Raw genomic sequence first — 26,300 nt, forward strand, 5'->3', positions numbered from 1 at the left:
CCCTGCAGCAATCAACATTGCTCTTTAACTCTTTGCCTCCAGGATTATTTTATGTCATGCAGTGTGCTAAGGTCTTACCACCCTGTGAGACATTTGCTTTCTCTGGGAGCACTGCAAGCTCCCAGGTGCTCCCAGCTGTTAAAGGAATCTCTGAGCTAAAGGTGTCAAGCTAACAGCCAGCGTATAGCAACAAACAATAGCAAAGGAGCCTGAGGGTGAGGTGCACAGCTTTGGACACATTTCTGGACACATCTTTGTGCAAGCAGACTTGTCCAAAGGGGACCTCTATGGCCAGAGGCAGAGTTAGAAATCTACAAAAAATGAATCAGCCAAAAATAGAATGGAGTTTTGAAAGGTCTGAAGCCTGTAAGACCTAAGTATCTCTGCAATTTCTGCTCTGCTGTCTGCTCCAGGTGGCATGATCAAGAGTTTCAACAGTTACATAGTGGGACTGGCTGGCAGACAGAGAGACAAACATATGTAGATGGACTTACCAACCCTCACTGTCAAGTGAAAAATCCTATTTTTTTAATTAAAGCAATTCTTACAGGTGCTGGTAATATTGACATTGAGGCCAGGCCAGCCTTTGAGGGCACTAATAGCTTTTAACTGTCCTGGGACTTCCACCCACATCTTTGGGCCCAGGAGCCAATGAAAGCTCAGCTCTGGGCCTTTAGACTCTTTTTGAGTGATAACATAGTGTTATTGGTCTCTACTACAGGCCCTGATGTGCCTCTGCATGGCTATGGGCCTTGTTGTCCTGGATCTTGACCCTGTGCTACTATGGACCTGCATGATAATGGTATGCATCCAGGTTCATTAGAACTACATCAGATGGTCTGATTTACAGGGCAACAAGTCCAAAGCCTATTTGTAAGAAGAGGTATGGACAAGGTCATCCTACTTAGGGGAGGGAGAGGGGTTGGCTTCACTGGGGAAGACTGCATGGAAAAGGAGACTGACACTTGGGCTGGAAAATGATCCCTACTTTTTATGATGTTTTAGGGGTTCTTTGAAATCAGACCATCCAAATAGTGTGATCAGTGCTTTTATTTGCTTTGATTGACACTTTGCATTGAACCAAGCAGTTCAAGGTCTTCAGTTTTTTAGAGATAAGGCTATCCTTATGTTTGGATACTATGGATATTATGTTGGCCTCCAGGTCATCAACATAGGATGCAAGAATTATGTAAATGCCATATTTTTTAAAAAACAAAAATATAACATAAAAACTGTAACATTCTAAGAGGAGGTTTCAAAATGAAATGGGGTTGGAAGAAGACATTTGTTGACAAACCAGTTTCCCTGAGAAACTAAAACAGCATTTTCTGCACTCCCAGTGGTAGAGCAATAGTGCATGTTCTGACGTGGATATAACAACACTGCATACACAGGGGTAGCTTGGTGCATTGCAATCCTCGTGCTTCAGCACGGGTTCACTGTAAAATCTGAGGGTGAATAGAAAGGAGAGAATTCCTGGAGAGAAGATGGCTTTCAGTGTTCAGCTATATGTGGCACTGGGCAGTAGTCTGTTGAAGGGGCACAGCAGGGGCACTAGCTTTGGTGGAAATTTGAGGCTAGGGAGTTTTTTCTCATTAGATGAACAATGATTTCTGAGGCGGAGCTCAATATATCAAATTCCAGCCTGGGAAGGGTTTTACATTTGGGTTTAGCTTTCTAAAGGTGCAGCTGCAGAGGATTCCTGAGCTGTTCTCCATAAACATCTGCCTCTACGTGCTGGACAGAGTGATGGAGTTGAAGTAGCTCAGCAAATCCTCCATAGTGAATTCCATAGTGATCCCTGACCCCACATAGCAGCGTTGGATCAGATCCTCAAATTCTTGGTACTGACGTAGCAGCTCCTGCTCCATAGCATGCCACACAACCTAGGGAAAAACAGAACATCAGCCTACAATAGCTATATATGAAGGCAGAAAGGTAAGCCATGCATGCTCTGCCACACTAAGGCAGGGCACGGCAGTAGTAAGGCACTAAGGCATCACCAGAAAACACTGCTTTGTAGCCCTGAATTCCCCCCCAAAAGGTCGTAACATCATACACAGATCGCACTGCAGTTACCGGGAAAAGGTTTTCCTCTGGGGAAAGGTACTTGTGGATTTTTCTGTAGAGGGTCTCAAGAGCTCTTTTGACTTCCTTGCCAGGGTATCTTTCAATGACTTTCCTCAGCTCTTGCTTGCTGTAGGCCAGCTGGAAACTGATCTCCTCTTCTTTCACCCCCTGAGCGACACGGGCTTTCACCCCTTCGAAGAAGTGCTGGAAATACAAGGAGTCATCCGCTGATGAGCTGCCCTAAGGTGGGCTCCTGTGTCAGGGCTGAAGCCTGGATGCTCTCCTCAGTTCCCTTTCTATGACTGAGTGGAAATGAAGAGATTGCTTGTCTTGTTGGGAAAGCTTTAGGGAATTTCATCAGTTCTACCTCTCCTCCCTGCTTAGCATGTAGGATCCCTAGGGGTTACATTCCCGTGGAGTAATGGGATTGCTGAAAAATCACTTGTGCTCCTCAGGGCTTCATACAGCTTTGCTCACTAGAAAGGTTTTGAGATGAATGGGGTAGGGATCTGAACATCTGCTAAAGTGTAAAGCAAACTCCAGATTTCTCAGTTCTTCCAGTCTATATTGTAAGCAGGAAAGGCTGCTGCAGAGGGAGATGTTTCAAAAGGGTAGTATATCCAACCAGAGGCATGGCTGCTGCTTCTAAGAGATCAGGGCTATGCCAACCCAAAAGAATACAGACCTCAGCTAGTTTCCAGGAGCAGTGGAGCTCCACAAAATCTCAGCTTTCTCAGTGCAATTACAGGTTTTTCTACCTGTGCTTTTGTCAATATGGAATCCACTGGGACCTCAGGAGGTCTCTAGTTCAACCCTCTGCTGAAAGCAGGATCACCACTGCCTTCAGACCAGGATGTCTTGAGCATTTCTCAAGTTGGATTTTAAGAATCTTCGAGAATAGGCTGTTAATCCTCCCTGGACAGACTTTTTCAGTGCTTTATTATCCTCATTGTGTTTGTTGTTTGTTTGTTTTTTCCTATCTAGCTGGAACCTTTCATTTTTTTCCTGAAATTTGTTTTCTCACCATTCTGCTATACACCTCATGGACCTGATTGTGTCTTCTCAATTACCTTCTTGGGCCCCACAGCTAGATGCAAGATTTCAAATCTGGCCAAATGAAAGCTAAAAAGAGTACTATCAACTCTTCCTTTAATCTATAATACGCTCAATAAGCTGCATGCTGTCTCAAGTATTTCTGCTGCAGTTTGTAGTGGAGAAATGCGTTAAACCATAAGGATTTTCAGGGAGAAATATTCCTGAACGTGAATTCTTTTCACAAGCAGGCGTATGATCCTAGATTACATAGGTGTCTTTGCAGTATCTCTCAGTGTTAGTGAATCAAGCTCAAGCCTGATGAGCTATGTAGGCTGTAAGAGAGAGCTATGCTGAGTGTCTGAGCAGTGCACAAAGCACCCTCACGTGTTTGAGCAACAAAATCGTACTTTCCCTCAGAGAGGAAGGATTTGAAGCTATCGACATTTCACTGCTGAACGTAGCACGAGATGCCAAACAGATCATTCAGTCAAACCTACAAGGTGTTTGACAGCAAAGACTGGAAACAAATAGAAAGGAACAGGCCCTATAAATAATTCAAACGGAGATGTTTTAGGTCGGTGAGCAGGTCGAGGAGGAGCAGAGCAAGGATGGGTCTTGGGAGCAGCTGCTGTCTCAGAGGAAGGGGGATGCCTGAGTTAGCAAAGCTAGATGCTTTTAGCTCAGTTAACAAAGCAGCCATTCAGGAAGCATGAAGCTGGGCTAGACTTATTGGTCCAGGCAGCCGTGTAAAAAAGAAACTAGCATCTGCCAGACATAGGCACGCAACCCAGAGTAGGAGCACAACAGGGCCTTGCACCGAGGCCATGAGTTGCAGGGGGGCTTCAGAGGTCTCAGCCTCAGCCGGTCCCTTGTTCTTCCAAGGGAAGCTGGCACTGAGCTGTACCATAAGAATCAGCAGTGAGTGGTCAGAGGAGGCATGGGAATTTCAGCTCATGACATCTTGTACTGTTTATTGTGGTCATAGATGAGTTGCTCCCTTAATCTCACAATATATATCTTAAAATTTATTTTTTAACCCCTTACTAATCTCTGTTGCAAACAACCTCCATTCCATCCTAAGCCATGTTTTCTAGATTTTCTTTGGCTATTTCTCTCCTTTGGACCCTTCTCAGTGGATTCATAACTTTTGGAGGTGCAGTGACCCTTTAAGATTTGGGCAAGGGTCAGTTTATTCTATACTCACATTGAGTTTCTCCAGTGGCTGGCCCAGGGACCCGATGACATATTTCTCCATGTGCTCACTGTACCTTTGCTTGGCTTCTCTCTTCTTGCCCTCCAGGCACTGGATCTTCTTTTGGCACAGGAAGCAGTGAACGTGGTGGAAATTTTCCATCATGACCATATCAGTGTTCACCTTCAGGTTTGCTGAGGACAGGCTATTGACTTAAAAAAAGGGACACATTGGGTGTGAAGAGAAGACCCTGTAGGACGGGTCAGGAGGGATGAGAGATACAGAAGCACTGGCCCATGCACATCGTCTGCATGTACCCTGCTCTGTTGGCTCAGCTGCTGGCTGGTGACTCCTAAGGCTGCATCTTTATTGTTGCTACCAATCTTTGTACTCACTGCTGTTGAAGACGCTGTCAGCCAATCTGAGGTGTGCCTTGTCCAGCTCCGCTCTGCGCTGAGCCGTCCTGAACACTGCCTCCGAGAAATTCACAAACTCCTCAAAGCGGCTCACAGAGGGCAGGATCCCAACCTTCAGCTTGCTGGGCACCTTTGCTTCCTCAATCTCTTTGCACAAAGTCCCCTGGCAGCAATACACAGAACACCACATGCTCAGGTCTGACATGCTCATCCTACAGCAGGCTAAGATGCAGGCCAGAAAACAAGCAAAGCAGTCAGTTGTCTACTGCTTTCTCTGTTTACAAATCTGGGCTTGAAGCAACAGTCTGTCTTCATGAATGTCTATAGGAAGACACTCCTTGATTTCCTGGGGCTGGTATACTCAGTCTCTTAGGCTATATGGTTCCTTGCTATTTTTGGCACTTCACAGAATGGTTTAGGAGCAGACTTGCTGCTCCAGCTCCTGGCAGAAATGCCCTTGATGTCAACATGTCCTCCCTTGACCTCAGTATACTCAAACCCAGGTTTCTCAGCCAATTCTGATGGTTCTTGATCATTGTACATTCTCCTCCCTAGTGCTTGTCCCTTAAGCAGGTCTGGCTGTGCCAGTAAGAAAGAACAATTTGACATGCTGCCTGTATTACGATAGCCTTCCAAGAGCTGTATATTGGGAAAACCCCTTCTGTTTCCTCACCCTGATAAGAGGAGACACGTGTCTTTTTGGTTCATGGTACCCCACCTCTCTCAAACAACTGATGAGGGGCTAAGTTCACCCAAAACCACAGAGCCAGAACCCTGTTTGCTATAAACCAGCACTGCCTTCAGAAGAGCTCTTGTCAGAAGTTCAGAAGATCATGGAGTAGGTCAAACCTCACTCATTTCTATGTAACTGACTTACAATGCATTTGTTGAAGCTGCTCTTGGCCAGGAGCAGCATGTTGCCCAGAACAGTGTTGAGGAAGGATGAGGGGAGAGCTGAGGTCTTCCCCCACATCTCAAAGATGCAGTCATTCAGGGTAACCAGGATCTGCAGGCAGCTGAATGGGTGGGCCTTGCTGCAGACATCTAGAAAGCATCTCAGCTCTGGGTCCAGAGAACTGAAGATCTCACTCAGCAGCTGCGCTGTCTGTTCCTCTGGTCTTAAGAAGAAAAAGTATGCAATTAAACAGGGAGGAGCATTGGCACTGTGGCCAGCTGGAAAGAAACGGGCAAAGCTAAAGAAGAGAAAAATGCAGCCTTCTGTATCACAGCATGTTTATGCTTTGGTCATCCTTCATCTCTTCCACATCTCTGCCTGGGGGAGGACATAGAAATGTCCCCTTTTTATGTTCAAAGGAAGAGTTTCAGTGTTTCTATGCTGACATTTTTTCAAAGATTGGTTTCATAGTATGTTTTCAGTTTACAACCTTGCTAATAAGGAACTAAAACTGATTAAAATGTAGAGCTTTCCCATGAATCCTCACTTTCCTGACCCACCCTGATGCAGTGCCACCGCCCTGTGAAGAAGACCTCAGTCTTTCTGCATGTCCAACTATGTTGCTTTCTGGTTATTGCTGTCCAGGGTGTGAACCTGAGACCACTCTGTTGAAAACAGAATGGCCAACAATGACAACACAAAAATCCATCTATCCACTGTTGAGCAGTCCCTGTCCCATGCCCACACCAGAGCAATGAATCTCATCACCCACGTACTGGCTTGGAGGCTTGGCACAAGCGGGATCCTCTGGAGATGCAGTGCTTCCTTCTTCCTGAAACGAAGAATGAGAAAGAAGAAATGATTTTATCCTCTTCCCCCAGACAAAAGCTTGAGATCTGGGTTTCATTTCAGCAAAAGTGCTGCTATGCTACGATTTTGCTGAAGCCATGGATTAAATTCAATTCTCCTTCATCCTCAGGAGATCTTGATCTACTGAATCCTGATGCCACTGGCTGCTGCTAGAGGACGGGGGCACAGGATTGCTCAGGTATGCTGACCTTTAACAAGGGAAGAGCCATCCCATTGTGCCTGCTGGGGCTTGTATCAACCTGCAGGGAGGACTGGTTGGTGGGACTGGTGAGGACATAGCTTACCTCCAGCACCTGCGGCTCTGTAGAGTTCTGGCTCAGCTGGAAGAATTTTTCAATGAACAGCTGCTCTGCGATGCAAAGGGGTCGCAGCTCTCTCAGCACCTGCTCCAAGATCTGCTTAGGAACCATCGGGCATGTTAGAAATCCCTTCCAACAAATTGGACACTGAGACAGATGTCCATGTCCACCTGAAGTGGCATCTAAGCCACTGCATGGAGAGATGTCAGTGGTGCAGAACATCTCTGCTTCAGCTCCAGGTGCACAGTGCTGGAGGAAGGACCCTGGGATCATTGAATCATTAAGGTTAGAAAAGATCTCTAAGATCATCTAGTCCAATCATCCGCCTACGAGCAGTATTGCCCATTAGCCTATGTCCCTCAGTGCCACATCTCTGCATTTCTTTAACACCTCCAGGAACAGTGTCTCCCTCAACTCCCTGGGTATGGGCTGCAGCACCGGGCACAGTCCCCGTGGGACACGTGAACCATTTAGAAAAGCTCACCTCCTTACCTTGATGACATTGCCTTTGTTTGGTGTGTCCTCCTGACATTCTCTGCTCACTGGGAGGCTCCATCGCGGGTGCTGTCTACTCCCCATCCCTGTTGGCTTCTCCAAGCCTTCCTGGAGACCTGCAACAGGTGCAGAGTGTTGGTGGCTGGTTGGACATCTCAGTGCTTCTGATCACTTTAATGTACTGAAATGTGTTTTTTTAATCCTGATCTTTTGTGTAATTTGGTCTTTTCCTATCAAATTTCTGTCAGATTAAGATATGCAGTTTTGTTCTTCTTTTTCCTTTTTTAAAATCTACCTTCTCATCTGTTTCTCTTTCATTGCTTTCTTCTTGCTTCCCTGTGAACACCTCCCTTTTGCTATGAAGGGTTTACTACCAACTCTTGAGGCCCAGAGAGTGAAAAATCCTGGGAAATAACAGCATAAATTGGCAGAAAAGCCTGCAGGAGTATCAGGAGAAATGTTTGTTTCTTATTTTGATTGTAAATTGCCGGTCATAAAATATCCCTGAAGAGGACATTTGGCTTTTCCAGCAAGTTGCTTTTTACAGTCACGAATGTTCATCTGGAAATTAATACGCATTTCAAACACTACCAGTTTTTATCAGAGCATTTTCTTTGGCTGCCTGGTCTAAGTTGAGAAGTTGAAAGATTTCTTTGAAGTGTGCATCAAAACCATAATTAAATTCAATGAAGGAAATGAATAGCAAAACGTCCTGAGTATTTTCTAATTAATTCTAAAAGTTGGTTTCATTCCACTGTCCCCAGAGGTCCTGGGTAACTCAGGCCAGCTCTTGATTTTCTGTAATATCTGAAATATCCTTATTTGAGCCAATACCTGCGGGGCTTTTACCTTTGGAAAGGATTTGTCAGATGTCCTACACGGTGAGAAATGATGAGAGATGATACGACTGCTCATCACCTCAGCCTTGCAAAAACCATGGGGAAAATTAATGAGCTGCTTCATAATCCTTTTCCTACCCTTACGCAATGGGAGGTGATCATTTCACTCGCAGGGAAATGGCAAAACCAGGAAAAAAATATCTTCCCACAGCAAATAGGAAAGAGATTTACTAGCCTGTGAGCTTCAGTGTGGAAAAGGGAGTGGGGAATTGAGAAGATTTAATTAGTGACTCACAATTAATTATAAAGAGCTTGGGGTTTGCCTTCTAAATTCCCTCCAAATACCAAAACAAGACCGCAAATCATCAGGTGGTATATTTAGAAGTGATCAACACAGATATTCCCTTACAAGGCAGGGAAACAACCCTAGAGATGAGCAGAAAGAGACAGTGAGAGCTAGAGCAAGCCAATTTGGATTGAAAACTGAGAATCCTGAAGCCTGACATTAGCAACACCACCAAGCAGGCAGATGCAGCATTACCTTTGGAATATATGCACACATACACACACATATGTATATGCACATATATATATGTATATATAAAACTATGCAGTAACAGGGTTGTAGACATCCACATGGCTGTCCCTTGTTTCAGTGGGTTTCAGACACTGGAGTTTGTCCTGGTACTTTAATAACTCCTGCTTTATGGAGCTAGTAGAAGAGGTCAAAGTACTGAAAGCAGATAACTGATTTCACATTCACAAAAGGTTATTAGGCAGGCTGCAACACATGCCCTCTGCTATCATTCTTTTTAACAAATCTGGCTTCATAAAGGGCCTTCTTAATAGCCAGGCCATCTTTGCACCTGCAGTATTCCCCATTTAATGCCTAGGAGACAAAAGGGAGTTGATTTTTTTCTACTTCCCAATAGGATTGAAGTCCCTTTCTCAGAGCCCATTAATCACTTTGTAGATAGGCACCAGGGCCTCTCTATCCTGTATATAATCTTGGTTATTTGCTTCTATTTAAATGAAAGCAGTCACCCTTCTTCAGGAAGTAGGGCTTGGCCACATTATCTTACAAACCACAGAGCAGTTCACTTTCCCACTACCAATTCCCTGGGCTGCTTGCTGCCTATATATTCAGTGTCTCTTATCAGGAATTCCTATTTTTAAGCAAAAAAAGAGCACATTTCCCCAGGAAACACTGTGCCCATGCGTTGAGGAGTGCAGGGTGTGATAGGAAGGTTATCTTCTTTCAGTTATTTTCTTTCAGACTGATGGGTTGGTAGCCCTGCCCATGGCAGGGTCTTGGAGCTAGATGATCTTTAAGGCCCCTCCAACACCAGCCATTGTATGAGTCCATAGCCCACCTGCCAGGCTTCCTGGAGGGACGATCAGGATGACAGAGTAGAATGCAACAGACCTGTTGCAAAATTGTTTTCCTCTACAGCTCTTATGAAATGCTCTTCTTTTTCAAAAAATCCATATCTCAGAGTTATCCTGGGATGATTACTACAGACTCATTTTATTTTCCTGTTATCTTCTGGCTATAGGCTTTCCTACGTCCTCCAGCATCAGTGACAGTTCACAGCAATAAGTACAGCAGGTTAACAGCGTTGCACACCAATTATTTTCCACCAGCAGTTTGCAGGCTGTCCCTTTGATTTTATTGCCTGTTATCTTGCTTTTAAATTACAAGGGGAATAGTAATGTCCTATTGACTTTCACCATACATCTTGTGTTTTAATGCTTTTTATCATGTTATTCTTTTTCTGCTGGAGAGTTCTTGATCTTTTTTTGCATTTGGTTGGTTGGGGTCTTTTGTGGAGAGGTTGTGTGTGGATTGTTTATCTTCAGTCTAGTGATAGTTGTCTCTCTCTTGGCTTCATAGATTGGCACGGAAAAATAGGTTTCCAGTGGCTGCAAAAAGTTTTCCTTTAGGTATTCATTTTCTCTGTTTCTTGCAAGATGTCAAAATGGAAAACTTTACTTAAGTAAGTATCTGAGCATGTGAGACAATCCTAGAATCGTTAAGATTGGAAAAGATCTCTAAGAACATCTTGTCCAGCCATCAACCCATCGCCACATGCCCACTGATCATGTCCCTCAGTGATACATCAACCCTCTTCTCTAACACCTTCAGGGACAGTGACTCCTCCACCTCCTTGGGCAGCCTGTGCCACTGCCTCACCACCCTGTCTGAGGAGAAGTTTTCCCTAATATCCAGCCTGAACCTCTCCTGGCAACTTAAAGCCATGAACTCTCTTTCTATCAGTTTCCTGGAAGAAGAGGCCAACCTCCACCTTACCACAACCTCCTATTTTTACCACTGCCTGGCATCTGGACATTGCAGCCCGGTCTGGGAGGCACTGGGGATGTACTGGGGCACAGGAGGGGGATGATCAGAACTAGCAGCTGGGTCCACTATTGCCAAATGGAAGCTACTGTTCGCAGTGCAGAACAGAGCAATGCCGAGTGCTTCAAGCCACAGGAATGCAGCATCAAGCCTGGGAGAAGTTCCTTGTCACCTCAGTGTGTTGACGTCACCCTGGGAGGACTGCAGTTGGTCATACCACTGCAGGGAGACAGAGCCCTTGGCTGGCTCCTTCAGCCAGCGGCTCTCTTTCCTTCCCCAGGCTCTGACCTCCAGCTCTAGCCAATGTGCATGGTATGTCCCCTGGGGCCTGGAGACAAGTGATGGAGTAGGTGTAGAGCTGGAAGACGACAGGCAAGTGCTCTGATGGACTAAACATAGCATGCAAAGTGGGTTTTGACATTCAAGCTGGGCCAAACTGGCATGGAACTTTCCATTACAGTGCTTTGTTTTTCTGAAGGAAAATGTGATTTCTGTGCAATCAAAAACTTCCAGAGGAGAGAGATCAGTTTCTCTTTTTATCTTCAGAAAAACCTGACTGGAATATTTTGAGTCAAATGCAAGCATTTCTGTTGAAATGATCACCTTGGGACTACACAGCCCCACAGTTGGCTCACTGTGAAATCATTTTGTTCTCAATAATATTGCTATGAATACATTCGTGTCTTCAGGGACAGGCTTGGTGCCATCTCTTTGCAGGGAAAAGTGTCTGAGCAACTCTGCTTGCATGAAATATAGACCAGGCATTAGCTGGGCACTCCTACACTCCCCTTGCTAATGACTTCTCAGGACGTTAGACATTCTCGGCAGGGGGTTGGAACTGGATGATCTTTGAGGTCCCTTTCAACCCAAGAGATTCTATGATTCTGTGGTGGCATATCTCAACCACTCACACATCATTTATGAGCCCTGAAAAGGAAAGATACACAGAAGCTACAGCCCTGGGAAGCGGCTAAGTGATGCTGAATAATACATAGGGCCACCGTTCACATAAAGGCTGCCTGGTGCAAACCAGAGCCAGCTTTGTTGCATCCTGCCAGCTGCAGACCCATAGAGGAGAAAGTAAATTCATGGCACAGGAACACCCATGATGGGGGACGATTGCAAATAAATCACTACTTAGCAGCACAAAGAACATATTTGAAAATCACTTACTTCCCTTTCTTCTTTCTACCAAGAGGATTTTGGCCTGTTCAAAAAAGGCTTTGATTTCCCTGTCATATAGTCTGCTGAGGTTCTGGGCATAGACCTGGAAAGACAAAAGAGACGCATGGATTTTCAGAACAGCTCCCATTTCAGAGCTTTTTCTTCAGATGTTTTCTAAAGCAAAAGTCAGCAGATGGAAACTGAAACAGGCCGGCTGATCTCAGTGTGTAAGGCATTTGGAAAAGCAAGAGCCAGCATGAAAAATGAAAACCAAACCTCAGTGATGTACAAAGAACCCTCTCATTCACTTAACAAAGTCCATATTAACAGAAGATGCCAAGGACTTGAAGGACTTCCCAGAACTCTACGAATAAAGTACTGTTGAACAAAATACAGGGTGTGCTACATTCATTTCATTTCTATCATGCTCATTCAATAGAGGAACGTCAGACGACAAGAAAAAAGGCTAAATTTTGGAATTTCAAACATTTTTCTTAAATACAGTATCTATTGCCAAGTCCATATGGGACTACTTTCTGTTAAGCACAAGTGTACTTAGAATCAAGTGGACAAACTGGCTGGATTCTTCCCCAGAAGTGCCAGTTGCACAGGCAGGATGGGTTTGGAGAAACCAAGCTCCCACCATGAGTCGAACCCATTTGATTGATTTGTTACTGGTTTGCAGTATTTTATCAGTATCACAGCCATACCTTGGGGAGGTCACAGAACAGCATTGGGTTGGCATTCTTCAGCCAGGCCATGAGCGGAGTGTAGGGCATCAGCTCCTCGTGCTGGAGTCCATGGCTTGGTGCAGACAGCTTGTCCACGGGCTGTGTGAGAGCAGGAATCTGAGCACTGCCCTAAAGCAACGGGAATGGCAGAAAGTATTGAGTAGAACAACCTTGAAAAGCTCTGGAAAATAATTGCTTCATAATTCTTGGATTGTCAGTTCTGGGTATGTTTGAGAAGCACATTTTAAGCTTCTGTGTGAAGAGTGAAGCCCACCTGCCGCTCAAAGATGTTCGTAATGTGACCGATGAAACGGTTTTCGAAGTTCTGCTTGAGTGTTTCAAACATGATCAGCTGCTCAGCCACGGCCTGTAGCTTCCGATAACCTTGAGGTGAAACAGAAGAGGTGTTGTCGCATGGAGCGGTCTGGGCTGCAGCTGCAGACCAACACCACTCAGCACATTGATATATAAAAGTGGTCTTCAAGTTCTGGGATGGATGCGACCACCCAACGCAAAAGCCAACAAAGGGAAGGTTTGCTGTGTACCACACAAAGAGACACAAGCAGGGAGTTAAAATTTAAGAACAGAATTGCAAATCGTTGATCAGCCTGGGCATGGTCAAGGACAAAACCCAGCCTCCTCAGAAAAAAAGGCATGGAGTTTCATGCCCAGACCAGGTCCTGTACCTAACAGCTTTCCACCACTAACCCAGTGGATATTGCTACAAAGAATGATCATTTTTCCATGCTCAGGTATGGACTACTGGGTTACCCCAAGACACCAACATTTCTAAATCTTTCCACCAGTTTCTTTACAAAACCTCAGAGCAGTTGAGCTGTTGCACACAGACAGAACACAATGATGTCTTACACCGAGGTATTCAGAGGAACCATACTAAAGCTTACCATTGAGATTGCCTTAAATTTAATATTAACTGGACCGACCAGTGCCTGAGCCCAGCGGTAGATGCCTGCAGACCTGCTGGTATAGCATGGGTGCACCAGCTCAGCCAATAGCAGCACAGATTGGGTTCCTGTAGGAATTAAGCCAGTCTCCCTCCCACTTCTCACCAGGTGAAAAAGCAAAGCACTCAGGGATAAGCTGATGTCTCTGCTCTTTGCAGACATAAATCTCTTCCTTGCCCTACCAGACTGTATCTGGATGTTCATGCAGGCAGATAAAGCCTCTGCTGCAGCAATACAGGCTTCCACTCCACTGGGGCTGGAAAGATCTGCACAGCTCAGGGCCTCGCAGTGCTCCTTGCCAAGGTCGAGGTGGGTCTGAAAAGAAGCCAGAAGAGAGCAGGTGCAAGCACATCCAGCTTGTCATCCTTTCCATCCCTCCTGGAGAGCTGTTGGCTTCAAAGAGCCAAGTGCTGCCTTTAGCTGCCTAGCTGCATTTGTCCATCAAGAAGCCTGCTGCTCTGTTCCCATCAAAAGGGTCTCAATATGGGTTTCAAAAGGGCTGGCACCTCTGGTATCGCTATTGGCAGCAAAGCGCAAGGAGGGAGAAAGGAAACACTAAGAAAACTGCAGCAACTAAGAAATAAAAATGTCAATAATATTGAGGTGAAAGTGAGGACTAGCTGTGCTATTCCATCCCAGTTCCGGCATTTATAGTACATTAGTTTTGTAAGTAACTTGCCTTTTCATATGGCATTACAAAGGGCTAGGTTCACCTTGCCCATGAAAAGGACTTTTGAGGGAGCCTCAAAAGCACTGGATCACAGTGGGAGCACTGTGCACCACAATTGCTACAGCCTACCTGAAGTCGTAGGATCATAGAATTATAGAACGTCTTGGATGGGAGTAGACCTTAAGGACAATCTAGCTCCAATCCCCAGCTGTGGACAGGGTTGCCATCCTCTAGATCAGGGTGCCCAGGACTCCATCTAGCCAGGCCTTGAACACCTCCAATGCTGGGGCAGTCCATCCCAGCAGAGTGGGTGTCCTCATATTATCAGGATAATGTCCCTAATTTCTAGGCCAGAGAAGTTCTATAGCTACAGTTTTCAGAGTGTTTGGGGTTCTTGGAGAGTTTCTGTAATAGATTCAACAAGAAGACATTGCAAACCCACATACCGTGAGGAAAAGAATCTCATCCATCAGCTTTGCCTTATTAGATGTGATGTGATGCAGCAAGGAGTTCTCCTGGTGGATGTGGTCCATCTGCTGCTTCACACTTCCTAGAAGCACATCATAGACCTGCAAGGTCTCCTCCACTCTGGCCACCTCTGCCAGTGCCTCATCAATGGAGCTCATCAGCTGTGTCACCTGCTTCTCAGAAGAGATAATGGCCCGCAGGTTGGCCTGGGAAGAGGAGAAAAAGAGGGTTTCCTGTCAACACCAGGTCAGAGCCAAATACCCTGATGGATATATGCATGTACACATGTATGTCTCTAATACGGAATCTGAAGGCACTGTTTGCCTCCAGAAGTCTCTCAATGAACGGTAGAGATGTAACCATGTGTTAATTGTTGCTGTTAAGCACATGAACCACTTTCAAATGTTAATTGTGTCATTTTCAAGGCCCAAGTACCATGCAGGATATCAAGGACACAAGCATGGGAGTCTGCTGTTTTTCTCTCCATCAATAAGACTTTTAAAGGAGTTTGTCTTTTCAGATATTTCAATTAGCTGATGTTTTTTTTATTAGATGAAGACCAGCAACAGAAACATCTGCAATCCTGAGTACTCCCCACACTCAGCTTTCTGGTGGAAAATGCTAGGAAGGAGAGAAGCAAAGTCTTGTCCTTCTGAATCAGGTTGCCTACCCTTGTGCTGGGTTAGGAATATGTCTGAAAGCAGATTTCATGCACAACAGTTGAGCATCTATAATCACTGTATCAAGGGTCTTCTTTTCTTCAAACTCCTATTGCGTTGCTACTGGGATAAAGGTGAGCTCCAGGTCTAGAGCTGGCACATGCAAGGAGCTGGAGCATCACAGAAGTGTTCCTGGAGTGTGTGTAAGCCATTCTGAAGCCTCCACCTGGATCTTGGAAGTGGGGCTTGCTGGTCCGTGATACTGCTCAGAAAGCAACAACAGTGTGCAAGGATCTACAAGGGAGCAAACAGTCCTGCTGCCAGACTGCTGCCTTCTAGCCGCACGCCAGGGATGTATTTAACGCTCCTCAATCCCATCCATAACCCTCCTGCCATCCTGACACCACTCTGCCTTTGGATTATCTCATTACGGCTTAATGGAGCTGTAGGAGGTGGCAGAGCATCACAATAGCATTGCTGGCACAAGGGCCCGTGGAGCAACTCCACTTGAGCAGTGGTACCGTGCTCCTGCTGAACAGCAAACATCACTGGGAGATGCATGCTGGGATCCTGGGAGTACATAGGGATACCAATGTGAGAATCAGGCCTCCCAGATGCCCAGCTGTGCTCTCCTTCCCCCCGAAGCCGATAAGAGCTCTCTGAACGTGGGTACAGTGTTTCGCAGTCCCCAGAAGAGCTGGGCTAGCAGAGGCTGATTAGCATTGGAAGAGAAGCACAAGGTGTTATCACTGGGATGTGGGGGAAAAAATGTTTAAATATATGCATGTGCTAGCCCAACTTGCTGGTATTAATTACCCTCAATATCATAGATTAAGCTTTAGAAATAGAAACATCTCATTAATTAATTTGTATTAAAAATAAGCAATGTTTATTCATTAGAGGGCATTAAAGTAATGTATTCAACAGTGCCTTTCATCTCAAAGAGCTTAACAAAGTTTTATTAGCTGCCCTCGCAGTGTATTTTACAGCTGGGAAACGGAGGCACAAAGTGCCTGTAGGAGAGCAAGCAGGAACAGACATAAGGAGTTCCATTTTCCAGATTAACTACTTAAGTTTCCAAGCATAAGTCATACAGAGACACAAATTGGGAATACAGCAACTCTTGGAGCTGAAGGAGGTTGAGTTTAGAGTTTGTGGCTTCTAGTGTGTTTTAGAATATTTCCTCAACCAGGAGGAAGTTCTTCACTCAGAGGGCGGTGAGGCCCTGGCACTGCTGCCCAGAGAGTTGTGGGCACCCCATCCCTGGAGGTGCTTAAGGCCAGGTTGGATGGGACCCTGGTCCCAGATCCAGTGGATGGTAGCCCTATCTATGACAGAGGGGTGGAACTGGATGGTCTTCGAGGTCCCTTCCAACCTAAGCCATTCTGTGACTCTGTGACTTGTTCACTGTGCATCACAGACATCCTTCTGACTCCTGTGTGAGATGCCTTCTGGGACATCGAGATGACTTTTGGGCTGAGTGCTTCTAGCAAATGAAGGAGTTGTCAGTACCCAGTGACCTAACCCAGTGCTCTTTCAGGCTAGGCACCTTTTTTTCTGTTGAATCACAGCCCTTGTCCCTCACCTCATCCAGCACGTGAAGATCCCTGCTTAGCTGCTCTGCAAAGGCTATGGAGTTGTTTACAAGGGGCTCATACTCCTCCATTAGCTTCAGGACATCGGCGGCTTCCTTTGGTGTCATCTCCTGGTATGCACTGAGCTCCTCCTGGTTCCCAGTCTCTGCGGTGTCCCTCCTGTCCTCCTGCGGCCTTTGTCTCCCTGTGTGGACAAGAGAAGATGTGGATATGGCCAAAGTTGTCTCATTCTGCCATTTCATTATCCCTGTTGTTACTGAGGTCTCACTGAGTCCAATCTGGTGTTACAAGTGACATGAACCCAGCAGTCTCAGTCTGCTAGAATAACATCACAGCATAAAATAAGGAAAGTCCCATGAATGAGATAAAGGAAAGCCATCTTCCTAAGGGAAAAAATGGACATCTGACATTTAATTTAAGTTCTGGCTGTGGTTTTTCCTTGCTCACCTCTCTAGGACTCTGTGTAGGAATGTGTTGACGTTATACAAATTCAAAACAAATTTCAGGGATGAATAGGCTTATTTCTGTCAACTGTACCAATAGCTGTGGATTGTATACTGAAATTGATGTTTGTGCCTGTATTTCATTTACATCTTTGAGAGGCCCTTCAAAAGCACCAGAAGTCAAAAGCATGCAAGGATCAATGATAGAAGTATATAGTGATGATGATGGAAAAAAGCCCCACAAAAATCAGCACTCTAAATGTGACAAGGAAATGAATTACCTTCCACTGAACAGGAGTGGACATTCACAAATGTGATAGCACTGGAGAGAAATCTGTGGTTCAGCTTCCACAGGCATCTGATAAAGGTTTTCTTCTCATCAAAGCTGCTAGCAGTCCACTTGTAGATCTTATCAAATTGCAGGTCAAAATCCGGGTTCACCTAGAGGTAAATAATTAATTACCTCATCAATAGATGCCATTTACTTCACCATGTACACTTAACACAGGTTATATTCCACTTAATGACTGTACTGAATGTTGTGAAAACACCTTGTGCACTAGGAGGAAAAATGGAATCATAGAATCATGGGATCTACCACTGGATGGTCTTACACCACTGTACGGTTAGGCACTTTGCAAATCATCACAGACGTGATAAAAGCACTGCAAATAACATCATGCGTAGTAATTCTGACCCTGGAAAAGTGTACCAAGACACTCAGAATAGGTCAGACCAAGCACTCAACCAGCCCTGGTATCCTGCTGCAGCACATTGATTTATTTTCATAAGGCATAAATCTCTCACCTCTTACTGCAGGTTTTGGTGGATTAACGCTGATGAATTTTGACAGCGGCCACCAGCAGATGCTTGGGAGAAAAGCATTCAAAGGCCAAGTCCAGCATTATATTGCCTTCAGGATTGCCTGGCAACCTCCAGCAGCCCATGACCTAGCAACTCACTGAGCCAGAGGTTGTACCCACAGCACTGTGTTTAACAACCCTTGAAGGACCTACTGTCCCTGATTTCCTAATGGTTCATGCACACATCACCTGGTATCTCCCAATGACTTTCTGTCCTTCCAGGAAGGGCAGGACTAACTCTTCAAGGCCAGCTTTTGAATTGTATGTTGTCCTTACTAAGTGGCCAGATGTATGGTCAGAAAGCAACACCCTTCCATGTCATAGTGACCATGGGAGCATTTTTACTTCTTGCTGGAAGAACACCCTTCTTAGCATTTCTCCATGTGGTTTTCATCCACGTAAGGGTCAATATCTCTATATGCATTCCTGATGGATGTAGTTTTTATTTGCCTCTACATGATATATGTGTGTAGAGAGAATAAGGCTGATTGCTGAACTAGGAACATCCCACAGAAAGAAACTCCTTCCTGCTCTGTCTCATTAGCTCTCAGCACAACCTGATCCCATCTGCTGGAGAACTCAGAAGCTATGCTTGTAATTATTGATACTAAACATCATAACAGGCGCAGAATCTGTGAGGATTCACACAGTCCCACAATGCTTTAATAGTTGCTTTCTAAACACCTTGCAGCAATACATCGCACCCTGCAATGCTCTGCAGGCTCTGCAGCAGTCCCTGCAACGACGCAGAGCAGTGATGTCTGGGGGGGATTTACAGCATGCATGGTTTATAGCGTGCCTTATGAGGAGCTACTAAAGCAGGGAGACAGCCGTTAATCGCTTCATAAATATTAATACTGTTTTGGTCAAGGGAGCTGTAGATTTCAGCATCTCCGGACTTGCAATGTCAGGATTTTGCTGGTGCCAGGGATCCCAGCACAGTGGAGCAGACTGACAACCAAGCCCTACTGTGTGCACTGAGCATCAGAACCATGGGCTGGGGTCAGTACTGCCAGACTGGAAATCCATATCTGCATGTTTATGGACCTGCCAAGCCATGCGCTGTGCAAAGTCTGTGCTGATTTCAGCACTGGGCTGCAGCACTGGGGATCCTGCTGGGGTCTCCACAGTGGGACCATGAGAGATACCAACATGCCATGAGCACTTGTGCAGCAGCTTCAGCTTGGCTGTAGATCCTATTCTAGTAATGACAGGGACAATTCTGGTTGCCAGTGCTCAAGAAAGTTGAATTCAGCCTACAGGAGTCAAAGAAGAGGGCTCCAGTCCTGATGAATGGAGTAGAGTAGTCAGCGTCGAAGAGGAGAATGAGGTTGGTCTGCTTAGCCTGCCCACAGAATCATTAAGATTGGAGAGATACACTAAGATTGCCTAGTCCAACCATCAACCCATGCCTGTGACTGCTCTACACCATGTCCTTCAGTGCCACTTGGACCTTTTTCTGGGTCACCTCCAGGGAAACTGACTTCACAACCTCCCTGGGCAGCCTGTTCCACTGCCCACCACTCTTTCTGAGAAGAAATTTTCCCTAATATTCAACGTGAGCCTCCTCTGGCACAACTTAAGTCCTTTGCCTCTCATCTTTTCAAAGGAAGGTTTATAGGGGAGGTGACTGCAATCTAAAATTACATCTGCAGAGGAAAAGAGCAATGTGATCTAAAGGACAGGCACAGCACAACTGGAAATGGGATGCTGTGGGCAGGAGTCTAGGAATCTAAGTCATAAGAAGGCTTTAGCCATCAAGACAAACAAGTCGATTTGCCTCCCAGTAGGAGGTGACGGAAAATACAAAAAGGCTGTAAAATGGGTTGCAATCCATTTATCTCATAAAGGGGAAAGGACTGACAATCTGGGAGGTATCTTCTAACTCACTCAGCAGCAGCCAAAGTACATTAGACAGATGACAGCGTATATTTTCTCATGCACAGGGAGATATAAGACATTGAAAATATCAGGTCAGTTCTAACCACAGGATCAAGATGCCCTGCAAACCTGTATGTGTGATTTGCCTTTCAGACATACTGTGCAGATGTACTTTATTTGCCCTGGATGTAGAACTGGAAAGCTGCTCTTTTTCTCATTTATTTCTATGCTTGCGAAAACCCAGGCAGTGCACCAAGGCTCCTGGAACATTCACATAAATAAAAAAAAAACTAATTTTAATAACCTTAAGAACACTGCCAGCTCTAGCAGCAGAAAGAGAATATCTTGTCCACTCTTCCTTTTCCAAAAATCTTCATGTCCCCCTAAAAGCACAGACTCAGACACACTCCAGCTCTCTGTAATACTTCTTTCTGTAGATGTCTCCACTTAATCTTTAAACGCTCTATGCAAATGTTTGTCAAGAACCTTTGTCAACATAAATCAACAGATGAGTCTGACGTGTTCTGCAAATACTGGAGATCTGGCAAAAGCACTGCAGCCTGTCTCTGTAGCTTTGGTGCTGCTGCAAAGAGCTTCAGGAGATGCCCCACCTGAGATCACAGTTCCAGGGCACTTTCCCATTGATTTGGTTGGAAACTGTCAGTGCAATGGTCAACAATTTGTTGCTCACCTTACTTGAGGATTTAACTAGCCTGATTTTTCCTAACAAAAAGAGAGGATGACTCAGGAGGGAGAACATCATTTCAGCCTCAGACTCCTTGGCACGTATATCTCTGTGAGAGAGGAGAACAAGAAATCCCAAAGCAGAATGGAGGAACCATGCACAGACAGAGGCCTCAGTTCACCATACTCTGAGAAATGGTTGAGAGGGAAGGCAGAGGGCTTTGAAATTTCTTGCTATGGAGGTTATTATTTCCCCCAAATTAGTATCATTCAGGCTAGTTCACTCCTAGATTAGGTAAGAGGACCTCTCACTGCTCTTTCCTACATTCAAATGCATGACAAAGGACCTAAATCTCCCTATGGATCCTGGCATGTGTCTCTCTAGTTTCATACTCATTTCTCTCCCCTATGATCAGTTCTGTTCTTCATCACAAAATCATTCTTACCTGATCAAGACTTTTGCCGTCCACGAGCTTCAGCTCTGCTAAAGGCCACCTGTATGCCACCTTGTACTGCACTCCTCGGTCTACCTTGACCTTCGCCAGAAATGGCTGCGTTGGCCTAAAGGCATCCACTGGCAATGAGGGACAGAAAAAAAAACAAAGAACAAACCCTCACAGTGTTATTATAAGCCCAGTACACAACTGCACAGTGTGAGTGGGCAGACAGACACTGTGCATTCTGGCTTCCATGAACACAGTATGGAGATATGCTACAAGGCTTTTCATTGAACATTTTACAAACTGGAAGCTCTCTCTGGGGCCTAAGCCAGAGTATTCTGAATTCAATCTCTCAAGAGATTCCCAATAATTTCTAGAAGCCATGGTGCTATATGTAACACATAAGTAATATTTCAGCAAGATCCAGAGGTGATAGGAACATGGGACCCTAATTCCATAGGATTTATAGTAGTTACATTCCATGTTGCAGTCCCTACAACAGGGACCAAAATCACTGCCTTATTTGAGTAAAACCTGTGCTAAGATGAAAACGTGTGTTCCCGTAAAAATTCAGTTCCAGTACAGATTAGCTCACAATCATATCTTGGTTTATCTGGGTTGGATTCACTGTACCTCAGCCTGGCTATGATTTAGATCTCCCATCTGATCTAGATATCTTCAGAACGGAGACATGGTTTTTGGATGATGCTTGTAGTGTGGCTGAATCATCTCTTGAAGATATTCCTCCTGCCCTCTATTGATTACAGAAGGAATTGAAACATGTCGTTTCGGCCAAACACTGTGACTAATGTTGTTAGAAAGGAATCCTATAGTAGGTGGCTGTGCTATCTACAAGCTCGTGGGCAAGAAATTGTCTTCCCTGCAGGTCTGCAAAAAAAATCTATGCTAACCACTCTGTAGGTGCTGTAGAGTGGTGACACAACCAGAAATGCATAGACCACAGGAGATGTGTTAGATGTTTGTTGCTGAGCTCTAGTAACAGATTTTATTCAAATGGTAATAAAAGTAATCTTTTGTTGATGGAGGGAGAGCTCCATGAAGCCTCCCTGGTCTTGCAGCTCAGCCTGTCTCTTACCACACTGGGGTACTTACCCAATATACAGAGAATGGACATCTTCTTCTTCTTCCCTGTCTTCCAGACGTGAATAGCTTCCAGCAACCTCTTGTTCTGTGGGTTGAACACCTCTTTTTCCAGTGAGCTCCAAAGAGAAGCCATGGTGAGATGTGCAGGCAACGGCTCTACTGTGCTCGTGGTTCCTCCTGGGAAAAAAAAGAGGCCAGAGAGCTGATTCCACTGATTGCCACATCTCCTGGCACACTGGTGAGATACATTCCCTCTACACTGATTTCCTGGATAAGGATCTCTGTTGTTTTACAGATAACATGACTGTTAAGTAATGTTATAAACTTGAGAAGTTCGCCCTAGGGCAAGCAGGACACTGCTGTGCATCCTGCACACAATGAAACTGTATCCCTATTCAAACCATCACTTGGGAGGTATGCATTAAATGCAAGGTATGCATTTAATTCACTTTGGAAAAAAGGACTATAAAGCTCATGTTTCCCCATGCTCCAGAACATTGCCCAACACATTCATTCACTGACAAGAGTGAATGACACAAAGACCTATTACTCATCTGCTATATATGTGTTTATCAGGAATAAATCTATCCCGACCAGGGTATGTTCTAGGGCTGGCTGCTCTCATACATGGCCCTGCTGAGGTAGGAAGCCATCCAAATTACTCTGCTCTGGGAGTAGCTGTATAGCACTTTGGAGCATGGATATATCAACATTTCCAAGGACTAAGGAGTCAAAACTGACGGTCAAAGCAGCATTTAAGAATAAATAGAACTGCAAAGTTCCAGAGCAGCCAACAGCTATTAGCTCTGATATACTGTGCATTGGATTGCTAACTATTTCCGTAAGGAAATGCAAGAGATAATTCTTCAAAAAGAAAACTCCTTCTTTGTTCCAAGTCATCATAGCATCTTGAGCCACAGAACCTTGTCAGTGGGCAGGCAAACAGAATAATAGCTAAAAGCAATTCATGGACTGGTAATTTTTGTCAGACCTAAAACTCTTTCCCCTCCAAGTCAAATCCAACACTATCAGGGAGGAGATGTCAATTCACGCCTGTATAAACACGGGGAAATAATCAGCAGTTAATTATGGACCTTGAATCAGTGGTGAGAAAATAAACACAGTGGCTATGGCTAAAAAGTTACATTTAATGCAAATATATTAGTAAAAATTAGGAATAAATGACAGCCTGCAGGAAAACAGGAATATTCAGAAAACTCACTTTGAACGTTCTGTGAGAGCAACTCACTGCTACCAAAATTTATGAGTTGCTTGGTGACAAACTGAAACAAATGGAACCTCCAATAACTCCCTTCCTTAGTGATGGGGATTTCAGCTCAGCCACAGAGTCAGCAAGCTTGAAATCACATCCGCAATTATTAAACCCCTTTTCTTCTGTGGCTGTGACAAAATAAATAAATAAAATAAAATAAAATAAAAGAGAGAGAATTTGCTGCTAAAATAATTCCACTGCCACGGTATCTCTTTGAATGCAATCCCTCATGGGGGTTTTCTTGTTTCCTCAATCCCCATCAATTTTCCAACCTCTCTGATGCCATTGACCTCCAGAGGCAGGGATGGCAGCTCCCACACCCAACCCTGGTGCTTTTAGGCTCACTAATACATTTATAATAGCACTTGAGTGGCAGCTGAAGGCAATTGATTGAAAGCCAAAGCAACGGAGGGCTCACTGCTGGCTGACACACTGATGCGGAAAGTACAGTCCTTTCCACCAGTGTAAATGAATAGCTCTCTGGCCAAGCCACTTAACCCCCATTTCCTACAGAGCACCAGAAATATTTAAACATCTTGGTGAAACCTGGGAGATTTGCACTGAAGCTCACATTGCCCATCCAGGCAGCTGGCAGAAGGGAGGAGAGGGTTAGTGAAAGGAAAATTGTTCAAAGACTTTACCGGCCGCGTCTTGCTGAGGATGAACTGGGGGATTTCAGTCGCAAAGGAGTCTTAGAACAGGAAACTGCTGGTAAAATGAAAGCTTGAAGAGAAAAACAGGAAGCCTGAAAAACCTGAGTGAAGCCCTTGAGTGGGTAGCTTGAGGTCAGGGCAGGAAATCACTCATGCAAATGTCAAGATCTGCAGAAAGCAGGTGCAAGCAAAGCATCAGAGCAGCTGGTGGTGAAGTCTTTTTGACTAAAAGCAAAGCAAAACAAAATGGCCCTCCATTTCCATTTTGCTTCTCTGTTAAGTCAAAGTGCCAGATGAGGAATAAATGTGGTTCGGCTCTTTGTCTCCTAATTCTTCCTCCTTCAACAAAAGGCCTCAGAAATGTGAAGGAGTTTTAGGAACCAGCCACGTTGCTAACGTGCCTTCATTGATCAGGACATAACTGAAATTCATGATTTAACCTTAAGCATAAAGGAAGCCTTGTGCTGCATCCTTGGGATGTGCTTGAATATGAAGTAACTCACAGAATCATAGAATCATTAAGGTTGGAAAAGACCTTTTAGATCATAGAGTCCAGCCATCAACCCATCACCGCCATGCCCACTACCCATGTCACTCAGTGCTATATCTGCCATTTTCTTTAACAACTCCAGTGGTGGTGACTCCACTGCTTCTGAGAATAAATTTTTCCTAACATCCAACCTGATCCTCACCTGGGTCAACTTAAACCCATTGTCTCTCATTCTAAATCAGGTCCTGTTGAAGCCAAGAGAGGGACGGCATTTGGAGAAGGCATTGATGCAGGTGTTAGCCTGGAAAAAACTAAGGTCCGTGCTCAAGGAGCCAAAAGCAATAATCCAGAGAGCATCCATAGCCAGGAATAAGGATCTGGAAAGAGACATGGAGAAGCAGTCCCAGGGTCCAGCTGTAGAGCAGCAAATGATACCTGAAGGACCACTTTCAGGGTCCCTTTAGAAAGGCTGGTTCTTCCATCCATCTTCTGTAGTGCTCAGCTGCAGAGGGAACCTGGTGTGTTCTTTTGGTGGAAGTATTTTAGAAAAGAGAGATCAGTGTTTGCCTAATCCCTGGAGTACCCCATGGCCATAGCCTGAGAAAGGAATGATCTGGTCCTGGCCCACGTGACCTTCATCCTTGACTTCAAGAACTGCTTCATTCCCTGTGTCAATCTGTTTTGGATGCACCTGGGGCTTGAACCATTGGCACCTTTGATGGGCAACATGAAGGCCTTCACCTGGTGGCAGGAAACACCTGGACACCACATGATCTGAAGTTTGCAGAGTGGCCTTAGCTAGGAGGAGGGCAGACCAACCCATCTCCTGCATAACCTGCATTTTGTCTTAATACTTATCTTCAGACCCAAGTTTGGCATACTTAAACATACCGTGCTCCCATTGAGCAATCCTGATCATCCACTGAGAGGCTCTGTTCCAAACCTCTGCACCAGCTTGTGTGTTTCAGTGTAACTGCCATACACCCATGCCATACTTCTCTGCCCCCAGGAGAACTCAGCATAAAAAAGCACTTCACTGGGAATAAGCAATGACTTAATTGAACTATTCATTTACCAAGAGCTGATGGGGACAGGGATGCTGCGAGTCAGAGCCCACTGTGACCTGTGATCATTTCTCCTTCTCCGGCATGTAATGTGGCATCAGGACTGTACGCTGCTGAGGTAACTGAGGTTGTGTAAGACTCTGAGGTGTCTGAATGTCTGTGTGCCAAACACAACTGAGTAAGGCCGTAGTGACACTCCTGCTGTGTTTTGTGCCTTGCTAAAACAGCTTACTTAATTTGTGAGCTCCAAGGACATTATGTGCACTCTGGAGGGTAAAATAGATGGAGCAAAGAGAGAAGAGAGAAAAATAAGATCACACCACGCAGCAGGACTGCATTTCCACAGCGTCATTTACTGTGAGACAGTAAAGATGCTATGCCAGGGCTTCCACTCATGATTTTGTATTATTGCTACAAATAGTATTTCCATAAAATTAAACAAAAAAATCCATGACAAGCCTTCTTAGCCTCTTGCTGCTCGCAGGGTGGATTGTCTCTCCTCCAGCCAGCTGTGTACAACTCTGTTATTATTCATGAATGCTGCAGAGGCAGCAGGGGTGTGGGGGGGGAAGCTTTCCATGCGTGAATGCAACAATGGAGACTATCTCACCCAGATGCAGACAGGCATACAAGCCCCAGTTCCACCAGGAATAGGGAGGGTTTTAAGGAGCTAAAGTAAAATT

The 26,300-nt window shown here is 45.0% G+C and overlaps 1 protein-coding gene across 4 annotated transcripts; it reads right to left on the reverse strand.

Moving 5' to 3' along the window:
* Positions 1–1,032: 1,032 nt before the first annotated feature.
* On the reverse strand, positions 1,033–24,102 carry LOC422308 (exocyst complex component 1-like). Of its 4 annotated transcripts, none has more exons than XM_046940785.1 (18): positions 24,052–24,102; positions 22,147–22,314; positions 21,040–21,167; positions 17,447–17,606; positions 16,713–16,906; positions 14,447–14,674; positions 13,513–13,645; positions 12,640–12,749; positions 12,345–12,494; positions 11,644–11,737; positions 7,270–7,388; positions 6,763–6,873; positions 6,385–6,440; positions 5,591–5,831; positions 4,693–4,876; positions 4,310–4,509; positions 2,080–2,274; positions 1,033–1,886 (listed from the first exon to the last, which is right to left on the reverse strand). In XM_046940785.1, exons 2-18 carry the CDS (start codon positions 22,268–22,270, stop codon positions 1,731–1,733), a joined length of 2,583 nt encoding a protein of 860 aa, XP_046796741.1. In that variant the 5' UTR covers positions 22,271–22,314; positions 24,052–24,102; the 3' UTR covers positions 1,033–1,730. The 4 variants fall into 4 exon arrangements, with proteins under 4 accessions (XP_046796741.1, XP_046796739.1, XP_046796740.1 ...); XM_046940783.1 differs by having other exon boundaries at positions 6,763–6,876; XM_046940784.1 differs by having other exon boundaries at positions 6,763–6,876; positions 23,982–24,102.
* Positions 24,103–26,300: the final 2,198 nt, after the last annotated feature.

The sequence above is a fragment of the Gallus gallus genome, chromosome 4 (genome assembly GCF_016699485.2).
Source record: "Gallus gallus isolate bGalGal1 chromosome 4, bGalGal1.mat.broiler.GRCg7b, whole genome shotgun sequence".
Taxonomy (NCBI): Eukaryota; Metazoa; Chordata; class Aves; order Galliformes; family Phasianidae; genus Gallus; species Gallus gallus.